A 25,523-nucleotide genomic window follows, 5' to 3' on the forward strand; every position below is an offset into this window, starting at 1 on the left:
TGTCACTCTCATACAATACCTCTGTGCTCAGGAAACTACACACTCTGCTGGTATTTTTCATAAGAGCACCATCTGTTGCCTTAACAAGGCAGAATCCACAGCAGTTTCAGTCAAACTCATGATCAGAATCTTCTTTGTGTGATAGAAGACGGACCATCTTCGGTATCCAGAGTTTCAGAGTTCATACAGCTTCCAGGACCTCCGCAGAAGCCTGTAGTGACTGATGTGACCAAAAACACTGTCACCCTCACCTGGCAGTCCAACCCACATGAAGGCGGAGCTGCTGTCACCTCATACATTATTGAGGCTTTCAGGTTAGTGTTTACATACAGAAACAGAAGTACAGTTAAGTATTTGTGTGAGTCTTTTGATGGTTTTCAGTTCTTTTCTAATGTTTTTAAATGAATCACTCTCAGCTATGTTGCTTATATTTCTGCATGAAAAAAATTCATATCCTTTCATAAAAGCATTGCAGTTAAAAGAGCACATCATTGTAGTGTCTGAATCAGACTCTGTTTTATCAGCGGATAATGGAGACTTCTGAGAGTCTCTAAAACAGACTGATTAAAACATGAAGTATATATTATTAAGGGAATAGCTTGAATCTATGTTTTTATCTCACACCTGATCCTTCACACTGCAGAAAATACAAGACTCTTATAATTATAACTGATTACTTTGCTATAAAGTAATCAGTATTTTTTTTCATAGAAGAAAACACTGATTTAAGCCACTGCCTCTTGTTTAGTGAAAATTGTGAATTAAAATATTAAAATTTTACAGTTGCAGATTTTTTGTTTGGGAAGGGGCATATTGAGATGCAGTACTGCAGCTCCCATCACCCCTTTTCAGGTTTTAGGATCTGGAAAAAGCTTTTTAATTAAACTTTACTTCTCTTTTACCACAATCTTGTTTCTTTTGTTTTGTACCATAGAACAATCAACTTTTGAAGCCATTATAATAGAAGAAAGCATACGGTGTCTGTCATGAAAGCTCACATTAGCACTCACACTACCATATACCCAGTTCATAGAAAAATACTTGTCTTGACTATTATACTTTCAAATATCTTTTTGTTTCAGTTTTTTAGGTGCTCTTATAGATAGTCTTTTGTTATAAATCCTGCTTTAAACTGGCCAAGTTTGCTAATGCATTCAATTAAAAGAATGGGAAATCTATATTTCTAATATCCAACTTCAGTGTAATAAAAGAAAAAAATCCGAGAAAACAGCAATAAGGAGTCATATTTTAATGCTGAGACAAAAAATATGTGAATGTGTTGTTAAAAAAAGGTTGCTAAAAGGAAAAGTAAGCAAAAGTCTTGACTTTCCATTTCAGAGAGTACAGTTAATGCAGCATGATTTGTAAATGTGGGCACTGTGAGCCGTAGCATTAGCCTACTTGTCTAAATGAGCCACTTACCCACATATGCTCTTAAAAAAAAAAAAAAAAAGAAGTGTTTTTTTCCCTAATAACATGTCCCTTATAAGCACTGGCATCACAACTTTCATAAAGTTTTTAGTGTATCTACTTTACTTCAAGTAACAATAAACAGTGTCTGCAAACCCAATGAATATAATCTGATAACAGAAATATACAGTAGTGGAAGGATATTAAGCATGATGCTTTGGCTCAATGGCCCATCAGCCGTTGGCAAAAGTGTATTTAGGTAAATCTGAACATATAAGTAGATGCTTGCCACAATATACTGCTTCAGAAAAAGTGGCCCATTTTTTAACCTATTTCCTGGCTGTTGCTGTACTATTTGAGTCCTATTTAGTCATCAGTCTTCTCTTGGCATGCCACTGTTTGATATCAATCATGAACGATAAAAGCACTTCATAAAAATGGAATTTTAGTGAAATAAAAGGCTGTCATGATATCATCGGAAAAGCCTGTCTCTATTTTTACCTTCATAAATTATATTTCAAATTAGTTTCACTCCATGTATTCCCCAGTTATGTTCTTCTCAGGGTGGTCCACTCAACCTCCACAATGAGTCACTGTATTAGAGAGAGGTGCTGCATTTTCTTTTTTCTTTTTTTTTTGTCTAGAGAGTGGGTGAGTTTGTAATTTGGCAGTGGAAGTTGTCATTTGGGTGGAGGTAGTGTCGTCTATTCAGGTTTTGTAAAGCATGAAACATAAACTGCTGTTGGCAAGAAGTCTGAGGTCAGCTAGGAATTCAAACCCTGGACCTCGGTGTCCCCAAACAAGTGGGTCACTGACTTTCCTCACACCTTAACACAAGTTCAGGAAATTACATTCAGCAGTTTGGGAAATAGTCACTTATTGTTTGCGATTGGTTTGGGTTTTTAAATGTAAACACCTTTGTATCCCATATGGGATAGTTGTCCTATATAATGTGTTTTATTTTTGCTCGTTACTCAAAATTTTATTAGGGTTAGCAACTAAAAACTACCTTGTTATTGTCAAAATCATTAATGACTAGAGTTAAAACGAATCCACTCTGCAACATCTACCCCCTGGTAAAAACCTGTCATCCGTCTTCTATACTTATTTAACCAAATTCAGGGTCCACAGAAGATGCTGTGCCTACAGTAGCAGCATTTTCCAGGTACTACAGTCTTTTTGAGAATCCTTGTCATCGAGAGGACCAGGGGTTAAACAGAGTACTAGAGGAGGTAATTTACCCCTGAAAACACCCTTTGTAGAGAGGTAATAATGTGGAGATTTGCTGAACCATCGGGTGGGTCTTGTAGAGCTGAGCTGAGTACTCACAGAATTTTATCTCTGCCTTTCTGTCTCAGTCATCTCACATGTAATATTCATAGCTCATAAAAATCTTTCAACTTTAATAAAACCTTTATTTTTATAACCACTGCGTCATCGGACAAATGATGATTTACATGACTTAGATATAATGTCTGTACAGGGAACTTGGCTCTGGGTTGAAACAATCTTTTAGCTCTTTGAGAAAAACCTGGGCTTTTAGGTCATGGGTGCTTCTGGTCAGAATATGCATTTATACTTAAGCCAATTAGCCTTAGTAGCATCAAGTAAACATTAGCTTTTTTTTTTAAGTGTTATTTTTGCAAGTTCTACCTTAACTTTGCATATCCGTGAATTGAGGTTCTGCAGACAGTCTCCACCCATCATCCTACTTCTGATAAAGGTCTTACTTCCTGACTTACAGTGAAGTCTTCTTCATTTAGAGTTGTTAGAGTTTGGAAATGACTCATCCCTCCCTGAGGGAGACACAGTTCTGTTAAGTGACATCAGGAAGTGAAACTGTGACACTCCTTCCCTCATTGTTTAGCCACGGTGTCCTGAGAAGAACTGCAGCAGCTCTAACAACCAACCACTGGCTGCAGGGAGACAGACAGCAAGTGAAAGAGAAGACAATTACTGCAGTGGACAGCCTGGCAGCTCTGTCCTGTCCTTGGGCAATGGAGGGAAAGGATGCACTCCAAGTCAGAGACTTCACTCATTACAAAAGCAAGAGACAGTACAGAGAGGATAGACACAAACACATATAGAGAAAGAGCCAGTTCACCCCCTGTATATTCCACCACCTTCCAAATTGCCTTGAAATCTGTGTCTTACTCATACAATCATTTACATCTATGTTTATTATCTAAAAACGAGAAATTCTTGTGGAATATTTATAGAAAACCAGTCAGTATGGTTCCCACTTGAAAAGCAATTCACAAATGCCGCTTGATTCTTTAAATGGTGAAACTGCTTCTCCGGAGAGCATTTGTTGAGAAAAGCAGCCCTGATGGGACGTAATTACCTCACCATTTTCCTCTCCATGGAGTGGAGGAAAAGGTTAAACAGTACTCATTTTGTTTGAGAGCTCTGGTGCCTGCACAGCACTGGTGTGTAGGCTCCTCACTAGACTCATTCACAAAACCTGATGCAACTGAGTAAAGCTTTGTATGCAAACTGAGACCTGCTGTGCATTGTTAGATGGAAATAATCTCAAAGATCCAAAGAGAGATGACTAAGTCTTCCATTTGTTTGCTTGCTCATTCAGTAGAGGCTGTTAAAAGATTGTTCGGGACTTGTTTGACATTTTTGCTCACTGACTTGGCGAGACATTAGGGAAGTGATCTTTATCTGCTCAGCAAAAGGGGGTTACCTAAACTTTTTTGTCCTGACCAAACAAACATGATATAATATGTTATTTGATGAGTTGTTGTGTTTTCTCACCACAAGGCTCAGTGCTACTTCATTGTTTCCAGTCTTTATCCTGATTAGATTTAAAATAAAAAGAATTAATCACCTAGTAAAGATGACTACCATAATTATGTGTTATGTACAGTTTAAAACTGCCTAGTACACTTTTAGATGTGTTATTAGGTCATCAGAAGTGAGCCAGATTCTATTAGGATAACACAACAGATAACTGGAGTAAATAAACCAGTTATTTTTGTGGTGAAAGTGTCTGCTTGATTATCAGTGTTATTTATAAGGCAGCAAATATTTCCCCAGATAAATGTCTTCTGATCCAAAACCCTTTTAATAGTCCCATCACGTTCATGCAAACTCTTTTTATTTAGTCACCGTGTTAGTAAAGTTAAACTGTGATAGCAGCAGCTGATATTTTTCTTTAAATGCTTTCTTTTTCCTTTTCTCCAGACTAATTACCCTTTATTTTGTTTTCTTTTTTGGCCTGCAGCCAGTCAGTGGGAAGCACCTGGCAAACTGTCGCAGACCACGTGAAACAGGAGAGGCACACAGTTGTCGGGCTCTTCCCGAACACGGTTTATCTCTTTATAGTCCGAGCTGTCAACTCTTATGGCCTCAGTGACCCCAGTCCAATCTCTGAGCCTGTCAGGACACAGGGTGAGTTACATAAGCAGAAAGACGTCCTTTCTTCATAATTCTCTTAAATTACACGAGTCTCGCTGCAATTCATTCTCTTACTTTTACAGAAATTAGACATAGTGGATGTAGGCCAGAGATAATGTGCTATGCGGTTAAGAAAAACTTGCTTTGCATGTGCAGCCATAACTAATTGCTTTCTTAGTGTAATGAGTTTCTGCCCTAAGCAATGTTTAATTTCAAGTCTTTTTTGTTCCCTTCTTTTGCTGCATGGCTGCTGTTTAGCTGTAATTTTCTGTTTATGTCTGACCTGAACTGAATGAATTTCTTCGTGGTTTCAGATGGGAGTCCGACAGAACAGGGTGTGGACCACAGACAGGTGCAGAGAGAGCTGGGCGAAGTGTCTGTCTACCTGCAGAAGCCTGTGGTTCTGTCTCCTGCCAGCGCCAGGATCACTTGGACTGTGAGTTCAGCTTGCAAAAGGAAGAAAAGTCCTTTCATTTTAAAGTTGGCTGGTATAATGGTCTGGACATGCTAATCTCCAATCATTAACTTCAAAAGCTCTTCCAAACATGACATTGCATAAAAAGATTACATTGAAGTACAGAAATCGATCATTACATTTTGCTGCCTTGATTACTGTACATGTTTGTTTTGCCAACTCTTTTAGGTTACACGTCAGTCCCCGTATGTTCAGGGCTACCGTATATTTTATCGGACGATTGGTAGCACCTGGTTGGTCCAAGATGTAGAGGCCACGTCTGACTACATCTGCGTCTTGGAAGATCTGCACAGCAACACAGAGTATGAGGTCAAGATACGGCCTTATTTCAACGAGCTGCAGGGACATGATAGCCTGATGGTGCTGCTGCATACCCCTGATGAGGGTAAGAAATGGTCAACAAGGAACCCCAGCAAACATGGAAAACTGAAAAAAAAAATTTGAAATTAATCTCTTCCTAATTGGTGGACCAGCCTATCCTTCCACAGAGAGTCTATCAGACCTTTCATCATGTCAATAATAAGCTGAAAACCTATTTCTTCTCACTGACTTTAAAACCTGATTGAGCTAGACAGCTCAGCTTTGATTACTCAAGCATAGTTTTTTTATTTTACTTTTGTTTTTATTATTGTTTATTTGAGTGTAATGCTGATTTAGTAAATGGTAATGATTATTTTGTAGTTTGTTCCCCAGTCAGCTGAGACTGATTTTGTTTGCTGTTTGTATGCTAAATACATATCTTGTTAGCTTATAAATTGAGGAATTAGCTGGCTCATCATTACCATGATATGACATATTTATCAGTCAGTTATTTTCACCTTTTTTTTTTTACAGTCTGTGTGCTATTAAGCCAATTAAGCTGTTTAGCATATTTATCAAAATGTTACGCTACTCCTTTTAAAAGATCACTGGAATCAAAACTTTTTATATAAATCAGTTAAAGTTACTTCAGAAAATCTTATGAGATGCTTTGAAAAGCAAAGTTTAATCATTTCAAGCACAGTTAACCCTTCAGGCACCAGAGTTCTTCAAAGAAAATGTTAATTTTTGATATCAAGAATTAAAAAGGTTGTAGCTTGGATGTGGTTGGAGATAACGGCACACAGTGGAAGAGAAAAATGATAGGAGTAAACTTACTCATCTCTTTTGCATATTGAATGACAGTTGGCAAATAGCTGAGAAAGTATTTCATCAACAGTGAAAAAGTGTTTTGTGTGTTTTCTCTGTTGTCTACTCAGTATCATCAGCTGCATTTACATGGGGCATTTTTAATCCAATTATAATAAAAATGTGTGACGTAAACATATAAGCTGATCTGATTGGCTTCGATCATAAAGAATTTTCAGTACGATTTAAATCTTTTAACGATCAGAGGAAAAAACCATGTATACACTCATTCTGTCTCTGTGGTGTATGATGTTTCTGCACACACTTGAAGCAGGTGGGGGTTACGTAATGTGGGTAGACTTGAAAAATGGTGGCAGCAAAACAGAACAAGACTTTGGGGGATACCACATTTTTGTTAGAAACTGAAAAAGACATGGATTTTTGAGTATTTCAATGGTCAAAATGTTAAAAAGAAAACTAAAAACATATGAGTTAGTACGTATTGTGCATGTTAAAACTGTTACAATCATATTAAATTGATATCGTATCACATCATATTCGGGTCACTTAATCTAGCATCCATGTAAACATGTCAGCAGGAATCTCTGATCAGATTGATTTCAGTCAGATGGATGAAATATGTATCCATGTAAATGTAGCTACTGACAATGAACATGTCATGACCAGCTCAGTAGTGTGTCTTTCAAACTCCAGTTTCCTCAAAAACTTTCAATAGAAAACCCCAAAATATGTGGCAGGACTGCAAATACACGTCTGTCATCTTGTGGTATAAAATTGTAACTGGTTTTGGTTCTCTTTCAGGACCTTTGTCTTGTTTCATTAAGTTACGTTGCTTGGTGCAATAATGTTATTTTGGTGCTTAGAAAGTTAAATCAAACTAAATGATGTAAATCCAGTTTCTATAAAATTAGAACCAAATCTCATTCAGTGTTTCTTGGAAACCTTTTGGAAACCATACAGAAGTGATGGACCTGTAAAACAAAACCTGATCATAACAATGACATCTATTACTAACTTCAGTAGCATCACTTGTGTGTTTTCTCTCTCACCAGTTCTGAGCGATCCTCCACAGGCTGTGTCAGTGGTCCAGCTCACCAACAGCTCCAGTATCAGTGTCTCCTGGGAGCCGCCTCCTCATAACATTCAGAATGGCAACATTCGAGAGTACAAGGTTGGACCACACCTTATGCTTTGTCTTCTTGTCTGCATTTTTTTATTAATTTATTTTGTGTGTGTGTGTGTGTGTGGGGGGGGGGGGGGGGGGGCTTTAGAGACTGTCAGACACTGAGTCAGCCCACTAACTGGAACAAATAGTATTTTATTGCAGGTTTTACTCATTGCTTCCCAGGTTTCTTCTTTATGTGATAATAAAAAACACTGATTCCCAATCAGCAATTAGTAATTACTCATGGCTGTTCATGTGCTGCCAGTACATGTTTTGTCATCTTTTTTTTTCTGAACACTGACTGTCCCTGTCATCTGTTTGTTCTGTGAAAAAACACAGAGTCCTGATTATCTGTTTGTTAGCATCAGCACAACACTGATTACTAATCATCAGGCTGCTATTCCAGGAAAAACTTTAGCTTTACTGTTTGGATTATTTCTTCACATCTGCGTCTTCTGAATAAAGTCATCTCACACAAGTTGGACTATAAAAATCCAGACTTTTTCAGTTTCACTGTAAATCAGCAGAAGTCAAGGATAAAATCAAATCTTCTTAAATATTTAATTTCAGAGAACCACTTGCAGAATTTTACATACTTTTAAAAGCTTAAATTTTGAAGATTGAATATTGAATCTCTTGTACAGTACACAGCACACGTTTTCATTATAACCATCTGTGTCTTCATTACTGAAACTTCACAAAAGGTTTATTAATTACATATTTACTTTATAGATTAATATAATTACATATGTACTTAACAGCAAAGTTGTAATGGAACTATTTTACTATAACTATCTTGTTGATTAATATTTCTTATATGTAACGATGTGAAGAATAGTGACAGTCAAAATTAGGAAAGTCCACTCTCGCTCACCGTTGCATCTTTGGCTGTTTCAGCCTCATGTGTTCTTCTTAGACCAGAACTTTGTGGTGGAAATTGTCTTTAAACAACAAAAAGATTTCTGTTTAAAAATTTGTACTGAACCAGTTAGCTGTTTACTATTAAAACTATTTTAACAAAAGACGTTATCCTGTTCAGTATAGGACACTAGTAAGTCAGAGTGAAGTGTCCTCATTGAAAATGTAAACTTAGATGCCAATTTCCAGTAATTACATTGTGTTCCAAACTATTGTTCATATGCTATTTTTGTTAATTTCTCCTAAATTATCAGTAGGAATAATTGTGAATATGATTATTTTATTTGTAAAAAAAAGAAAAGTTGCATTTTATTGAACAAAACTACCAATGCTGAAAACAGCTTTTTTTTTGTATTTATGTTTATATCTATTTATTTTTTTCAAAATGTTTAACATGTTCAAAAGAACTGAAGATGTACAGCTATCATTTATCATTTATCTAAAAATAAACACAATTAGCTTGTTTTATAGATCAAGTTGCATATTAACACAAGGGCCTTATTTGACATGACAATAACAACTCTTTCATTCATTAAATTTGTGAGTCCATGGAGAGTTTTTGTATCTTTCTCCTTTGAGGATGCTTAAATTTGCCTCTGAAAGTTGCCGTCTGGAGGTATACTGTAGCCCATCCTCATAGACCTTCATTTTAAGGATGCTTCACAAGTTCTCAGTAGGGCGGAGATCATGGAATGATGGTGGGCACACAAATTTAGAACATAACTTCCTAACTGGAATAAAAAAAGTAAAAATTGTTTAAATGATAATAATAATAATAATAATTATTATTATTATTGTTATTGTTATTGTTATTGTTATTGTTATTGTTATTACTATTATTATTATTATTATTTGGAGTTGTAGTAGTAGTAGTAGTAGAATTTATTTATTATTACTGCAAGAGGCACAGTTCCTTCTCTTTTTCCTTTTTACTATGACAAAGAATAGTCAGCTAGAAACTGCACATGTTATGCTGTGGTCATGTTGACACCATTATGCTCCCTAAAGGAGCCTACCATCTCACCCATTATTCTAGCCCAAAACCTCACTCCATCACCACCTTGCTGATGTCGCAGATGGTGGCCATCTATCCATCCATCTGAACCATCTAGTGTAGCATGCCATTCATCAGTGAATTGGTCTTCATATTTTCCTGAGAATGTGTTTGTCTTTGTGAGCATTGGTTGCGGGTGGCTGAAATACAGCTTAATGCAGCCTCTGGAGTTTCCTGCACTGAGAGGTTCCATAAACACCAGCAGTTCCAAATACCTTCATTCCTCTCCTCAGTGGCTTTTTAACAGCTGCTCTCTTAATTCAATGCATGCTGTTTTTCATGTTGTTCGCATGTTCATGTTGCATTTTTTCTGAAGGACATGATCAGATGATACATTTGTCTTCTTTCTAGAGAGAAAGTCAGTCATTTACCAACTGAATAGAAAACTGCAGCTTATTCAGCTGTTGGTCAGTTTAGTCTTTATTCACATATGAGTATTGTTAATCTTTTATTTATATTTTGTTTCAATTCCATTATTTTGTCCTTTTACGTTTTGCTTTTAGATTATTTTGGACTGAACTTTAGCTTTAAAAGTACTATAATGTATAAAGTTGAGTATTTGTGCTTTTGCAAATCATGTGTGTGGAAATTTGGCCTAAACTTTAAGGTGGAGTTCTTCCATCTGTTTTTAATATTTTGTAAATTGAGCAATTTATAGATAAATAATCAATATTCAGTGGATTTTTTTAAACATTCGTTAAACATTTAGGTCCTGTTGCTTTTACTTATTCTGTAATCTTTGTATTTTGTCATCTAATGTGAAAAAAATGCATGCTTGAATAACATCAAACTTTTAAATGGGTTTTTTAATGGTGGTTAAATGTCTCCTGCATCTCTACGGCCGTTTTCAACTCTACACTGCCAGATAAAGCTTTGGTCCCAAAAAGAAATTTTAAATGAAAGCCTTTTATTGGAATCAGAAAAAAACAGAGGCTTTGTAAAGGCAATGTTAACTTTCATTGTCTTGTTTTTAATCAGGTCTGGTGTCTGGCTAATGATGTGGAGCCTGAGAGCCAGATAAACCGAACTGTGGATGGAGCAGTTCTGTCCATCCTGCTGACGGACCTGCTGCCTGACGTCCGTTACACTGTGGTGGTGGCTGCTGTCACCAGCCTGGGTGTGGGCACTGAAAGCCAGCCTGTCAACCTGCTTCTCAGTGAGTCACTCAAACTGTTAGAGCTAGCTACCACACATAGAGAAAAATGGCAAGATATACTCTCAGCAAGGCAAGTTACCAGCAGATGACATCTGCATGTGGAATGCTGTGAACATGTTTAAAAGGAGGTGGTACCTAATCAATACTCATTTAGCCATAATGTGAAAGCACCTAATGAAGAATTCATATTAAAGTAGATGTGTTTATATAGTAGATTATTATTCATTTAGCCGTGCTAACCTTTGTTCGCTCCACTTCTCTACTCTCATCACTTACTAGTAAAACTTATAATAAAACTTGTAATGAACTTTTATTTTCAGGCAGCCTGTCCTGCAATAAATAAACCCCATGTTTGCAAACAGGACTCCTATCTCTTTGAGATAACAGACCTGGAATTTAATGCATGATTACATTCACAGATTTCACAGCACTCACAAAAGTGGTAAATGGGTCAAGACTCATCCTCCTGCAGTTGTGATAACTGAGAATCCATTCAGTTTTGTCCATAAAACAATGCCAAGCCTCATTACACACCTACTTCCTTATCGTCCTGTCTTCTATCTCAGTTTCCTGATTTGCATGTGTGAACAAATGGATTAAGGCTTCTTGGAGGAAGGGAGGATTTCTTTATTTATAATCATCCCTGTTCACTGAAGGCCAGACTAACCTATGAGTTGACCCTCCGCACTAATAAAAGATAAGACAAGGATTACTACATGGAAGAGTACTGTGTTTATTGTAATCCAGCCAGCAGTTAGGCATTATGGATGTGGGGATGTTTCCATTTCACGCCCCTCTTTCACATCCTCTCCAGAACCAACGCAACTCAAAATGTTGGTTTCATATAAGCTCTTCACAATTTTGCTCTGCAGAAACACAAAGCAAACAACTATTTACAGATCCAGTGTTAAATTAGTGAAGCAAGAGAGTCGGTGTTCAGGCAGGTCAGGGTCAGAGGCTGCATCACAAGTAGTAACAGAGAATCACCTGATCCTGTTGATGTTTAATTAATTTCCTGAATATGACTTTTTCAAACAGAACTAAATAAATGAATAAACTGCATTCATCTGCACTATATTTGTGAAACTTCAGGGTCAGTTTATAAGCTCCTAAAGAAAGGTCAGATTTTCTCTGTTTTTCAGTGAAAGCACTAAAGGTAACTTCATCCTCTGCTTTGTCTGTGAAGAAGTAACAGCTGAGCTGCAATCTGTGGAGTAAAGTATGTAGTGTGGATATTTGAAAAAACACATATAAAGTATGTATTCAACCAAGTTTAATTGCAAAATGTGAAATAATGAACTTAGTCTGCTGATCCATCCATGTCCATGCTCTTTTTCTTGCCAGTACAAAACTTAATGTAATTTGATTGGGGAACATAACATCAACGCATTACATCAGATTGTTATGGTTCAGCTGCTGCTTATATTTCACAGCCAAAAAATGCCTAACATACAAAATAATCTGGATGGATACACAAATGAGACATCCAGAATGACACAATGAATAAATAAATAAATAAATCTCCAGCAACAAAAATTTGATGTATTTTTTTTCACCACCTTTTTATATTTTGATAAGTGAGACTGAGTTCAATTACATGTATAATGCAGATTCATTTTCTAAATTCGTCAAAGAAAAGAAGACACTATTGTACATCTATGTGTTTAGGAGATCGTGACTGAAATCAGAATTTGTTTTTGATGCTGTTGTGCTGAAGCTGAAGAGGCACAGCTCAGATGGGGTTCAGAAGGTGGAGCTGGGCTTTGGCCCAAACCGACTTCAGCGATAAACTCGTTATCACCCCACACTCTACTGCTCTTTTATTAGAGCTCATGTCTGAATTAACCCTGTGCCTTTTCTTGTTAATCTTTATTTGTAATAGCAGGTCTGTTTTCTTTTAGCCAAAAATTGCTCTTTGTTTTCTTTCATTGTCTTTGACTCTCTTTAGGCTGTTTTTCTGTTTGGAGTCTCTGATTATTCATGACTTGGTAATTTAATTTAGCATGTTGCATAAACTAGCCATTAGCAAACAAGCTAATGTCAGAAAACAGAAAATTCCAAACACTGATGAAGACAAACAAGTTGTTATTTATATTTCATTTACTCTTTCAGCTCAGCCATTGGAGGTGAAGAAAAGCAGTAACTTGAGCATAACAGAGCAGATCACAAGCATCATCTGCCAGCCGGCCTTCATTGCAGGATTGGGTGTAGCTGCGTGGTTGGTGTTGATGGGCTTCAGTGGGTGGCTGTACTGTCGGCACCGCAGGAGGAAGCAGCTGGGACACTACACTACATCCTTTGCATACACACCAGCAGGTAAACTGGATAAGAAGCTTTGACTTGTCTGTCTAAACTGGGGTTTTTGTCAAGTTGTGGTTTAGACGAGCAAAATAAGGTTATACTGCCAGGACTCAAGACTTTGATGCACTCAGGACTGTCAAGTCTAATATAGAGAAGAAGATACAGAGGAAAAAAAGCTTATCCACTAGATTTTGTTTTCAACTGAGTTCTTAATAGACCTCTAGGGGTATCGCCAGCAGTGATGAATGTTTTCAATTTCAGTTTGTGTTTTGCAGAACCATTCTTGCACTTTAATCCCTTACTCTGTTAATTAGTATGTATTTATCCCCACTGGGTAGTTTGCAGGGCAGAAATATAGAAAAACATCAGAGACAAACTGAATGCAATGTAGAATGTAATCACAACAATAAAGTTTTGGAATATGGCCTTTGGCATAATGCAGAAGCGCATAAACAAATCATTTGTTCAATGCCCCATGCCTTTAGCAAAACATGAGCAGTTTTCCAGTAGTATTTCACAGTGATTGTTTTATTATATTACATTTTAGTGTTGATTCTACTGTGATTGCATCGTTTTAGACAACATTGACTTCAGCCACAGATGAAGAACAATAACATCTGCATTTTATGTACTGCAGGCATACTGTACTGTATATAGATCTGTTGTGCAGCTCTGAGAGTATGTAGGTCAGCAGTGTATTTTCATAGAAATCAATTCAAAGCTGCTTTTGTGAACCCCGCTTGGGATAAACTGTTTATTGGATCATATTGTGGAACATAATGATTCAGAACTAAATGTCTTTATCCTGTACTGAATCACTGAAAAAATGTCTTAGGGCAAAAGCCTTCTCTACTGTCAAACAAGATTTATATCTTTGCTCTTTTTCTTCATGCAGTTGGTTTTGCTCACAGTGAAGGAACTGGAATCATTAATGGAGGGTAAACTTTATATTGTGGTTTGAATCAGATGATAAGTGCCACTCTGTGTCCTAAACATCACTGACATACTCTAACCTCTCCTCCCAGACCTGGCTTGCTGGGCTCAAACATGGGTAACTACCCCTGGCTGGCAGACTCCTGGCCCACTCCAAACCTCACACACATCAGCAAAGACTCAGTCAACTGCTGCTCTGGAAAAATTGAATCAGATCGATATTATAATTGTAAGATCTCTAATGTTTGATTAAATAACACACATGTTAGAGTACTGAGGAAATGGCTGTGACTGATGATATAACATAGTCTTATATTTTCCAGCTGTTGGGATCATCAACTACCCGAGTCAGACAGAGAAACGCAGCACCACCTCCAACGACAGCCCCATCTACAGCACCATAAACACAACTGCTGAGGATGACCTCCTGGCGTACTACGACACTTACTCCAGTGTGTCCTTTAACCAGGGTCCAGACCCATACAGTAGCAACCCAGTACTCTCAAACAGTGGGCTTACTGGTTTGGAACAGGATCTGGACCAGTGGACCATCAAGTCTGGTCAGTCAGGGTCTGAATATGCCAAGCTACAGTATACCAAGAAAAACAATGGTAAGTCTCACGTGTCTGTGTCTACAGGGACAAACTGCATTCATAAACAGTGGAGCTCATCTAAATGTGTAGCCGGACTGTAGATCTGAATTTTGTTAGAATCAAAGCAGTTCAGTAATAGCTGTCAGTGGCATATAGCTCATTTAGTGTCATTTTCCATAAGTCATTGTTCCTGTGAAGTGCCTGGGTGAAGTTAAACAATTGAAAAAAGTTAAATGGGAAGAACAATTCATAACTGCTTCACAAGGACTGCACTCAAAGAAAACCTGATAGCATTTGCTCTGATGAGGGATAGCAGATCCAAAGTTGGTGAACCACTGGTGCTTGTCTTAAAAGGTTTAAAATGTATATATATTGGAGCTATTGGTGCTTACATTGACCTTCCTATCCACATGTTTATCTACAAAAATCAGTGTATGACAACACCTGAGCAGCAGTTAGCCTGCTGCAGCTGCAACATATAATCTTCTGGAACCAAAGCATTCCCTGTCCTTTCATGAAGGGTGGTCTAGTATTTCTTACGTTACTGGCATGACAGATTAAGCACTGAAGCTCCTTTGCTTAGCATTCTGAGGAAAAAAAAGAGACAATTCAACCTGAACCCTTGTATCTATGGCAACATCACTTCCTTGTCCTGTAAAACGTTGCAAATGCTCTTACAATATATATTTATTTATGACATTCAGTCAAGCGGCAAGTTGCCCTTGCCTTCTCAAGTAAAGCAAAAAATTTACAAGCGTTTAAAATTTTTGACTTACCAAGAGAAAAATACAAGTTAATGTCTCAAGACAGATTTTTCTTTTTGAATGCAAAATCTTTTCAGAGCAATAAGCTGCCATTTTATAAATTATGGCTCAAACGTGGCAATCTGTGACAGTTTGTGTGTTATTACATTTACTATTTAATGGCTACCTTAAAAGGGCAGCAATTGTAGTCAGGTTGCATAAAGTTGTGTTGCCTTGGAAACATTTAGTTTAATAGACATAGTGCTGATTTGGAGCAGCAGTTTGACAGAAAAGCTTATTTAATTAATGTTTGTATGTAAATTTTACATGATGGATCTTTAAATATAAAGTAGTGATAATGCAGAAAATTGCGTTCATAAATGTAGACTTAATTCTTATCTTAAGCATCTATAGTATAGTATATTTCCACCCACTTGGAAATGCTTTATCAATTAATTAATATTACAATATACACCACACCTCCATTTTATGTTATTTTTTAAATTGTTGTTGCTTGATCATAAACTTAAAGCAAGATATGAATTCATACTGTAACTAGTAATGAAGCATTGCAGAAGCAGAAAGCGTTGTTAGTGTGACATGCAGTGCATCTGCAGAGATTCAAGGTGCTTCTGCAGATGTAAATAAAAAGAAGGGAAAAAAAGGGTCAACATGACAGAGCCCTTCAGGTTTTAAAGATGGTATGTGGTTCACCATATTCAGCACTTTGTGGTGCAGTCAGGGCAGAGATGAGCTACAGTATAATGATTAGATATTGATTTAATGTTTCTACCAAAGGAACCAAAATTGCATCAGTAAGAAAAGGAAAAAATAACTTTATAAAATGTGGTTAGTAAAACAGAAAGATAAAAAAAGAACTTTAATAGGCAGAATGTAGATTATAGAGATTGTCTCAAAACAGATAATGCAAAGACAAGTTTGGGGTGTAAATACTGTCAAATCAAGTAGAATGAAGCAGGGTCGACTTTGCAATGAACAAAGTAAGATCATACAGTGAGAGAATGCAAAAATCTACCAAACTGTGACATTATATGTTACGTTTTTAGACAAACTACTGCAACAGAGATGTACTGGGTCCTCATCAAAATCAGCTCCTCTCACCTGGGTGGATGTTTTATCGTTGCCTCTTCCTGCCAACTATGACAGAGATCATGCAAAATCAAACAAAGAAGAGGCGCAGCACAGGTGAGATTCATCTCTACGCTCTGAAATGGTTATTCTTTTCTTCCTTCAGGAGCTGGTTTATTTATTTATTTTTGCTTACATTTATATAGTTTTCTTTTATTATTAACTTCAGTCTTACATTACTTTTGTGACAGAGGCAGTTAAGACAGCTGGATATCAAAGCTGCCCTCTAACAATGCTGAAGCTGTCAAGCAAAACTTAAGTGAAGTTTGGAGTCCGAGGAGTTTGCAAATTAACAGTTGTGTCTGAAGGCAGTGAGCTGATTACGCTTTGGGGATGCAGAGGGGAGCGTCGGCTCTAACTAGTTCTGACACATTAGATTGCGGACATATCGGGGGTGGAATCGGAGGGCTGTTCTAACTGTGCCGTGTCTTTTGTAATGACATTAGCATCCATCTGACAGGCTGGATTAGTACTTTCCATTTTCAATGACACGTCGGTCATTAAATTAGCCCTGATGGCACTAAAGTGACAACAGAAATCAGGGAGGTGCATCTCATCCTCTGTTACTCTTTGCTGGTTCCCTTTTCCATAGACACTTGGAAGGTATTATTCTGCCTCTGCTTGAAAAATTTTCTTTTAAATTATATCCATACACATAACAGGGTTATTTTTGTAAACATTTTAAAGAATTATCAGGATTCATCAAATGTTATTTAGGACAGCAGACGTAAATCCAGGAACTGAGTGAGGAAAGAATGCAAACCCCAAGCAGTCTGAAGGTCAAACCTTACTCATATACTTCACTTGCACGTATGCTTATGTTTGCTGGTTAAGGTCAAACACAGCTACTCCTCCGTGGCTCAGACAGAGGACACTGTTTAAATTAGATGTGGCCTTCTCAGAGTTGCAAGGGGTATTGCAGCCTAGACTCAGGTGTCCTATGAGAGAAGTGTGCATCTGAGGAATAACTCTGTTGAAATTAATTGTTTTACAACTGAAAAAGGTTGATTTCAGTCTGTTGTTTAATTACTGTTTGAAACTTTTACTGTCACATATTAATACCGTTATTTCTACGCCTGAGTTGTAGTTCTTCCCTATATTTTGAGCATGATATAAGAAGAACCATGACTCAATTAGAAAACGGACAGCAACTGCTACTAATTTTCATTTTCTGGGGGAAAACACTTTATAGTTGCAGCTTTAGATTTAACACTCAGTTTAGGTCTAAATTCAATAACAGTACAATATATAGACTAATATGAAACATATTCCTCTCAGTCAGCTCTATTGACCCACTGGAGCGTGTGGTGGTATTCACTGTGTTTGGGACAACTTACACTGTAAACTTTGAGCAGAAGGTGTGTGACACCAGCCAGTGACAGTATCTAAAAAATTAAAAAACATAATCATTTAAAATCACAGTTATGTAAAAAAGATGATTTTGCTACACACATTCAGTCTTTATCAGCAGTAATGTGTGGATCTATGGATTTTGTGTTTTTATAGTTACCTCAGAGATGTAAACTCATACTACTCTTCATCATTTAGCTCTGAGGAGGAAGATGATGACTGGTGTCCTCCACTGCCAGCCAGAACCTACCTAATGGACAGTTCCAGAGAAGAACTCTCCAGTCAGCCTTCCAAAGCAGAAGAGCTCCCCTACACAGCAACTCTCATATCTTCTCAGCAAGATGCAGCCAAGCTTAATGGCAGTCCGCGCCTGCAACACTTTGACCTCCTGGCCCGTCACCACTCAAGCTCCCAGGTGTCCCAATCCAACACGGATCTGTTTACCAACACCAAGGCCAGGGATGCCAGTGATTTGCACAACTGTAGCCAATGGGCAAATGATTTCAGGGGGGAAAGCCTGAGCAAAGGTCAGTTTGAATTCATTATAATGCATCACATCTTAAGAGTAGGTCTCACACAACCACAGAGTGTCATGTTGTATTTAGTGAATGTTTTTTCTTAACAGAAAGTATTTGTACAAGAAAATCATGTTGGATTTATTCAGAGTGAAGCTTCATGTTCCTTGCTTTTTTTTTTCTGAGGATGACATCAGTGTGCTTTCTTGTCAGTACAATCTGCTGCTGCAGCTGCAGAGTCGGGCCCCACAGCCCAGGCACACAGATCCAGAAGTAAGAAGAGAGTGCCCAAGGATGGACAAAACAAGAGAGAGCCGCACAGTGAAACAGGTAAGATGCACTGCATCTGATATATTTAATTCCTGTTTGGGTTTAGAAAAAGGGACTGTTAGTCATTTTAAAATCTTTTAGTTTTAAAGAAAATAATTTGACAACTTTTAAACTCTTAGATTGCCTTAAAAATTTATAATAATCAATATTAAGGTTGATGTATGATAATTTTAGTCACAAAACATTCTCACTGAGAAATATATGCATTACACACATATTTAAACATTGCATTTCGTCTTAAATTCTTGCATAGGCCTGTTTTGTCCTGATCACAAAAACTGATGATCTTCTGTTCCACTATGGCAACCAGCCATCAACTTATGTACTAATCAGCTGTTTAAGCAGTAGAGAGAAAACTTTCTGGGCAAAACTAACTGGGATCCATAGCAGCAAAAAACAAAGAAAACAAGAGGATATGATCATAAATAATGATATGATCCTAATCTGTCCTCACATGTGATTGGCACACGTGAAATTTTAAATGTTTGTTTCTACAAAGAGCACCTTCAGATTATTTTTTCTTAATGTGAAGTTCTCTAGCATTCATTTAGTTGTGTATAATTGTGTTATATTATTTAAAACTGAGAGGCAATGGTTTATCTGTCATGAATGGCGGTGAAGGTGAGGACCCAAATGCAGGCAGTCAAGGCAGGAGGCAGGTGACAAGTCATTTTATTTCCTTAAACTCAGAACAGGGAACCACATATGACAGGGATAAACCTAAATATAAGGATCTGACAAGGAGTAACTGAAAACCCAGGACATAAATACACAGACTGACAAATTAAACACAGGTGACATGCTTGAGTAATCAGACAAGGTGCACTAACGAACAGAAATCAAAGAAACATAAAACTAAGCCCTGAACACCAAAAAACCAAGAACAAAAACTAGAAACATGACCAAAACTAAACACAAAGTCAGAACCAAAATCATAAACCATGATATTATCTATTACTGTTATTCAGCTAATTAAACATAGTCTATATGTTTCAGATCTAATATTGATCAGGATTCCCATGGCTTGATATAAAACTTCATTAATTAGGAAACCTATAAATCATTGCCATGATCTCTATACACTGGTAGAGTGTATAGAGCACTGAACCGGCAATGATATTTGAAAGTTTATCTGATTGTGCTTAGAAAGTCAAACAATGTCTACTCCGTGCACAAAGACTGGCCTCTTGTCTGTTTATTAAAATCACGTTTATACCATTTATCTACATAAATAGTGAGCTTATGCATAAAGGTCTCTGGCAGTGAAGCTCCGGTTTAAGGAATATAAGCATACAGTCACTGCTTAGAATGATGATTTTCTTACTGCACTCCATTAAAAAAAAAAAAAAAAAAAAAAACAACAAAGGCAGACAATAGATTGATGTTTACTCAATGCCTAGGTTGAATCTAGATCTAGCTAATCTTTTTTTTCACTTTTCATTCTTCAATAAACTTTATCTTAATTGAATTTGTAAAGACGAAAAAATGGAAAATATCCATATTGCTCATATGTTTCATCCGATCAAAATTTATTTATATTTTTTGTAAAGTGCTCAAAAGATCAGTGGCATCCCCAACAAAAAAACTTACTTTATATTTAATGTCTATCAGCATAATAGCAAAAATTCTATTAATTCTGTTAATGTAATTAAATTTCTGATTTTAATCTTGTTGTGATATTGCTAATATTTAGCAGCTTTTTAAGAAATGTTGAACATCTTAAAAGTCTTTTCACTGGTATTTTGCTCAAATGTTTTTATAATTGTGTGATGTGACAGGACCAATAGCAACTTCCTGTCTTCTCTGGTTGCCTGGCAACTTGTCATGAAGGTCATAAATGATGGTCTATAGCATGTCCAGTGATTGTTTTTCACCTTGTAGCATAAAAAACATGCTAATCAGGGTGCTTTAGATTCGCTGCTACTTGAGGGCAAAGCCACATAAACTGTTCCCCACTGTTTCCAGTCTTGATGCAAAGCTGCATCTTCATATTTAATACACAGACCCAAGAGTGGTATCTTGTCATCTAAGTCTCAGCAAGAAAGTAAATGATATTTCCCAAATGTCAAACCATTCCTTTTAAGAAGAATTCCTCTTTTGTCTGTGTTTTTAATCATCACTGATCAATCACATGCAGGACTCCCGCCTCTACCAACCCCTCCCTCCACAGATGACTCCCTGCAGCTCTTGGTGGATGTTTTGAGCCGCAGCCGAACAGACAGTGAAAGAAAAGAGGGGAGTGACTCGCCCACTCTTCCAAAGAGGAGAGAACATTTCTCACCACAAAGAGGAGGACCTACAAAGTGGTTATCACAAGGTACAAGCATTGCTGTATAAATGCAGCTCTGCCTGCAGCTACATAAAGGAAAAAGACAAAAGCACAATATCTGCCCCAGCAACATATGTCATGTAGCTCCAACAGCTGGACCTCAAGTAGATGTGCATTAATATTTTTTGAGAAGCTTCGTACAAATCCCTTTAAGCTTAAAAAGACCCAACTACCACCACAGAAGGCACACTTGTTATAATGTAGTAACTCTCTTTGTAGTCACAAGGGGTCCATTTTTAGCCTGCCCCATCACTTAGGATTTAACCTAAATAAATACAGTGATCTGCTTGTCATCAGCAGATGAAAATGTAATCCCGTATGGTCAGCCAAGCAGTCTACCCAAGGTCCAGAAGTCAGGCTATGGCTCCCTCGGTGGAAAATCCTTTCCCCGGCCCTCCAATGCTGGCCAGAGGAGAGATGAGGTATGGCTTGAGAGACACATGGGAGCAGATGAACAGTGTGCATGAACAGCGCTGGGATGTTCCAAGGTTTTAATGTGTCAAAACCATAGTAGTTTTCTCAGAAATATCAAATTACAGATGGGTGAAATTTTATAACATAATGTGCCCCATGTGGTTTTCTCTTTCCATTAGTGTTACGATTAACTTCTTGTGCATGTAAAAGGTCTAAAGAGTAATAAAGGACAACAGTCACACCAAAAGGAGTTCCTTCCTTCCTCAGAACACACCTCATATGCCTTATTTATAATATAATGTACAACACATAGACTACATCAGTGATAGACGTAATCCACCCCCTCCAGACATCATCCTGGTTTAGAAACTACGGTCACGAAGGCAAATATCTATGAAACTGTGAAGGTGTTTTCAGAGGAACAGTTACTTACCTTTATAAAAGTCTGAGCTTGAATGGGAGTACATTAGAGCCTAAGATGCTTCAAAGCCACTACCACAAAAGACCACACTCTGGTTTAGTTTTCCTTCTTCCTTATAAAATCAACATGTCTACCTCAATTGAGATATCAGATTTGATGCTGCATTATAAAGAGTTTATGGGTTTGTGGAATGTAACCAGGATAACTTTGCTTTTCCAGAGTTGTTTGGGCTTAATTTCAACATTTTTATTGAGACACAAATTATTGCATTACAGCTGATGAAATAATCAGATAAATGCCTATTAAAAACGAAACACTGATCAAGCATAATGTGCTGGTTTACACCCATCACAGTGTATAGCAATTATGTTGTTATTTTAAAGCTCATTTCCAAATGTGGGTTTGGTCAAATATGGGTTATTTATTGTTATATAACAATAATGTAAAAAGTTTTTAAAGGTTCAGACAAAGTAGATTTAGAGGTTCAGCACAAAAGATGTGTATTCCTTTTGTAATGTGCATGATTTAACACTATAAGTGTTCTGAAAAAGTACTGTATTAAGAAATTACAGCTCATAACCACTGCATATTTCAAGTTTCTGTCTGAATTTAGTTTTATAGGAATTAGTGTGTATTCATCCCCTTCTCATGAAACAGCTGCAGGACAAAAAAGGCATAAAAAAATGACACACTTGAATGAGCAGCACCCAGACCTCAGTGAATAAAAAGAACATTGAATAATAGCAGAAATGTGGTATTTATATCATTTAAGAATTTAATTTCTTTCTTTCATTTTATAGGTGAATGTGATTGTTTCTGAAAGATGTAATTCTTCAGTGGAGTCTTTTGTGTATCTGACCAGGGGATTAAAAAAACGATAAAAATCAATATTGATATGAATGACACATATCAGTTTTTAAATATTCGGTACTGGTTTATCTTTAAATTGGGAAAGAACTTCCGTGTTTCACTGTGTAATCTGTATTTAAACATGACTTTCAGCGAAGATGTTTGCATTTGTCTCATTACTCTCTGTGCTGTGTGTTTTCTTCCCAGAACTTCATGTAGACAGCAGCTGATTACGTGATGTGACATCCTCCTTTTTCTTCCCCGAGATCGTGTCTTTGCGAACCGCCAATCTGTTGCCATGGCATCTTTTGAAAGGCTGAAGACGAAAGGGAAAGCATCAAGGCTTGCCATCTGCCTTTTCACAAGTTATTTGTGTTTTTTGTTATTTCATTTTAATAATTTTCTCTTTTCTTTTATGATTTCCCACATTCTTTCTGTGTATATAAACATCTTAAATGCATTTTTTTAAAAGATTTGATCAGATATAATACTAAAAATGGATCTGCAGGGGAAATACTGTATTTTTACGCAAAGGGAAGTCTGTTTTAGTCTGTATTAAATTGTTGTACAGCAGATTAATGAATGTATCTTCTGTTGACTTCAAACCATGAAACCATGATGATGCGTGTGTGACAAAAACACATGAGGCAGAAAATATGTTAATAGCCCATAATGTGTGTGTGTGTGTGTGTGTGAGAGAGAGAGAGAGAGAGAGTTGTTGTGTCTGTGCATGTGTGTGGTGTTTGTGCGTCAGTGTTTTAATATCTCATTTCTGTGTGAGTGTGTACTGTGGTACTTCTGTAGATCACCAGTGTGTGTTGCTTTTTAAACTGAACAATAAAGCATTTGTTACGAAAATATTTCTGAAATTGTGTGAATTGTACTAAACGCGAGGGGACAAGAGCAGCCGTGTTTTTCACAGCAAGACTGTTAATAATGTTTGCCCTTTTTTGTGTGCACATTCAAGGTAAAAATAGACAACATGCCTGCGTAATTTATGCTATAATATGTGTCATTTGTGGAGATGATACAACCCAAATATTAAGAAATCAATACTTTGAGTGAATGCTGTTCGACTTTATTTTAATTTGTGAAAAATAAATAAGCAAATAAAATAAATGACTTACTTTTTAACAGCTGAACCTGATGGTTTTGTAAAACAACCCTAAGAAAAACTTAGTGTTTTTGCTGTCTTTTTTTTTCAGATAAAGAAAAACAAAATATGGAATCACTCTACTGTGAAGGAAAAAAAATAGAATCATCCTGTAATTTGCATTTTAAAACAAATACCTGCACAAGCCTAAATATGCAAATAAGCGTGCAGTTAAAATAGAGAGCTGAAAGAGCTGCTGCGTCGCGCTGATTAGCAGGAAACAAGGCCCCAACCTGAGCGCTGTCAGTGGTAACAATGGAAAGGATGATAAAATTCCTTCAAGAGACTAATTCAAGTTGTACAATGGCAAAAGTTGTTGGCTGTACTTAGTCAACTGACTTTAAAGCTTTGAGCAAGTACAAACAAAATAGGAAGGTTGTAAAAGGGAAACATGCAGCTTGACAAGGAACCAAGAAAAATATTAAACTACAAAACATGCTTTAGTAATAAAAAATTAAAAATAACAGAAATGAAAGAAAAAATATATACATATATATGTGTGTGTGTATGTGTGTGTGTGTGTGTGTGTGTGTGTGTGTGTAAAGCCATCCCTAAACAAATGGAAAAAAGAAGTTATGATGGGCTAAAGTGAAGCAGTCAGAAAATGTGGATGATTGGATAAAAGTTATATTTAATGACGAATTCATCTATATGCACAGATTTAATTGGGCAAAGATGGCGGACAGGAAAATGAGCCTATAGTCACACTTTATGATGTAACCAAGTGTTGGGTGCCATTGGGGTCCTTATACATTATACACCTTTTTCCAGGGAAGATCAGTCCCTGATTTGTGTCTAGGTAGATCATGTAGACCGCAGATCCCCCTTTTGATCCACAGCCAACGTGATGCCCTTTCAGTAGCATCAGTAATGTTTTTCATGGCTCTCCTAATGTGCCACCCCCTGATCCCCAGCTGCCTGAAGGCCGTGCAGTGAATTCTCAGCACGCTCAATTGAGTGTGGTCACAACTATGGTGTCATGGTGGAATTTCAACTGTCTACCCTAGGTCAACCTTGGGCTGCTAGTCCCACGCTGTTACTAGAAGTTCCCCCTGGTAGATCTAAGTAGTGTTGTGGCTTCATTGCATGTTGTTGACTGCAGAGAGAAATGCATGCGCACTTAACACCTGGTTGTGTCACCAGTAGCAGCCTTCAGCATGTGCGCTTGGTTAGCTTTCCTAGCACATATGTGGGGGCTTCTGCCAAGCCCCAGGTAAATAGTCCAAGCCCCTTAGACTTGGGAGGACATCATGCCATACCATAATAGACTGATTTGATCAGGAATTTGATTCAGTAAGGTTCTGCTATTCACAGTCAAGAGATCTTTCATCACCTGCTCCCATCGAGTTGCATCTCTTTCATCTTGCTGGCACAGTAGGGGGGACTTGAGATGTTCCTAAGGCCAGCTCGCCATGCTGCAATGGTCCCCACTACCAAGTTTCCACATTTTTTATGATACAGGGTTGCATGTCGGTTATAAAAGGATTAGATCTCTGGGAGAGACATCAGAAAATAAAGTTAGAAATTATAATCAACAGCACCCTATGATTACACTGATGCTTGTCAAATGTATGGAAAAACACAAAGCAGTTTGTTCTCAGGTGACTGAGAAAATGAATGCAAGATGTGATCAGACTGTTAGCAAGAACATAATGTGCACATTTAATAGTTGGGTTGCAGTGCAGAAACCTCATTACAAAGATGATTGCACATCTAAAAGTTCAGTGGCGCA

General features: G+C 37.2%; 1 protein-coding gene across 4 annotated transcripts in view; it reads left to right on the top strand.

The window, feature by feature from the left end:
• Nucleotides 1–23,587, top strand: part of LOC121645585 (roundabout homolog 2-like) — a 68,821-nt gene extending 45,234 nt beyond the window's left edge. Inside the window, exons 11-26 of one of the 4 annotated variants that reach the window (XM_041994094.1) lie at nt 146–314; nt 4,643–4,809; nt 5,130–5,251; nt 5,459–5,675; nt 7,471–7,589; nt 10,534–10,711; nt 12,824–13,027; nt 13,908–13,950; nt 14,038–14,174; nt 14,269–14,556; nt 16,349–16,487; nt 17,979–18,307; nt 18,509–18,625; nt 20,796–20,942; nt 21,252–21,376; nt 22,846–23,587. In XM_041994094.1, the coding sequence (XP_041850028.1) occupies nt 146–314; nt 4,643–4,809; nt 5,130–5,251; nt 5,459–5,675; nt 7,471–7,589; nt 10,534–10,711; nt 12,824–13,027; nt 13,908–13,950; nt 14,038–14,174; nt 14,269–14,556; nt 16,349–16,487; nt 17,979–18,307; nt 18,509–18,625; nt 20,796–20,942; nt 21,252–21,376; nt 22,846–22,857 (2,513 nt within the window). In that variant the 3' untranslated portion in view covers nt 22,858–23,587. Of the gene's footprint in view, nt 1–145; nt 315–4,642; nt 4,810–5,129; nt 5,252–5,458; nt 5,676–7,470; nt 7,590–10,533; nt 10,712–12,823; nt 13,028–13,907; nt 13,951–14,037; nt 14,175–14,268; nt 14,557–16,348; nt 16,488–17,978; nt 18,308–18,508; nt 18,626–20,762; nt 20,943–21,251; nt 21,377–22,845 lie in introns of all 4 variants that reach the window. The other 3 variants (XM_041994091.1, XM_041994093.1, XM_041994092.1) reach the window with 3 other exon arrangements.
• Nucleotides 23,588–25,523: the final 1,936 nt, after the last annotated feature.

Source organism: Melanotaenia boesemani, chromosome 9 (assembly GCF_017639745.1).
Source record: "Melanotaenia boesemani isolate fMelBoe1 chromosome 9, fMelBoe1.pri, whole genome shotgun sequence".
NCBI lineage: Eukaryota > Metazoa > Chordata > Actinopteri > Atheriniformes > Melanotaeniidae > Melanotaenia > Melanotaenia boesemani.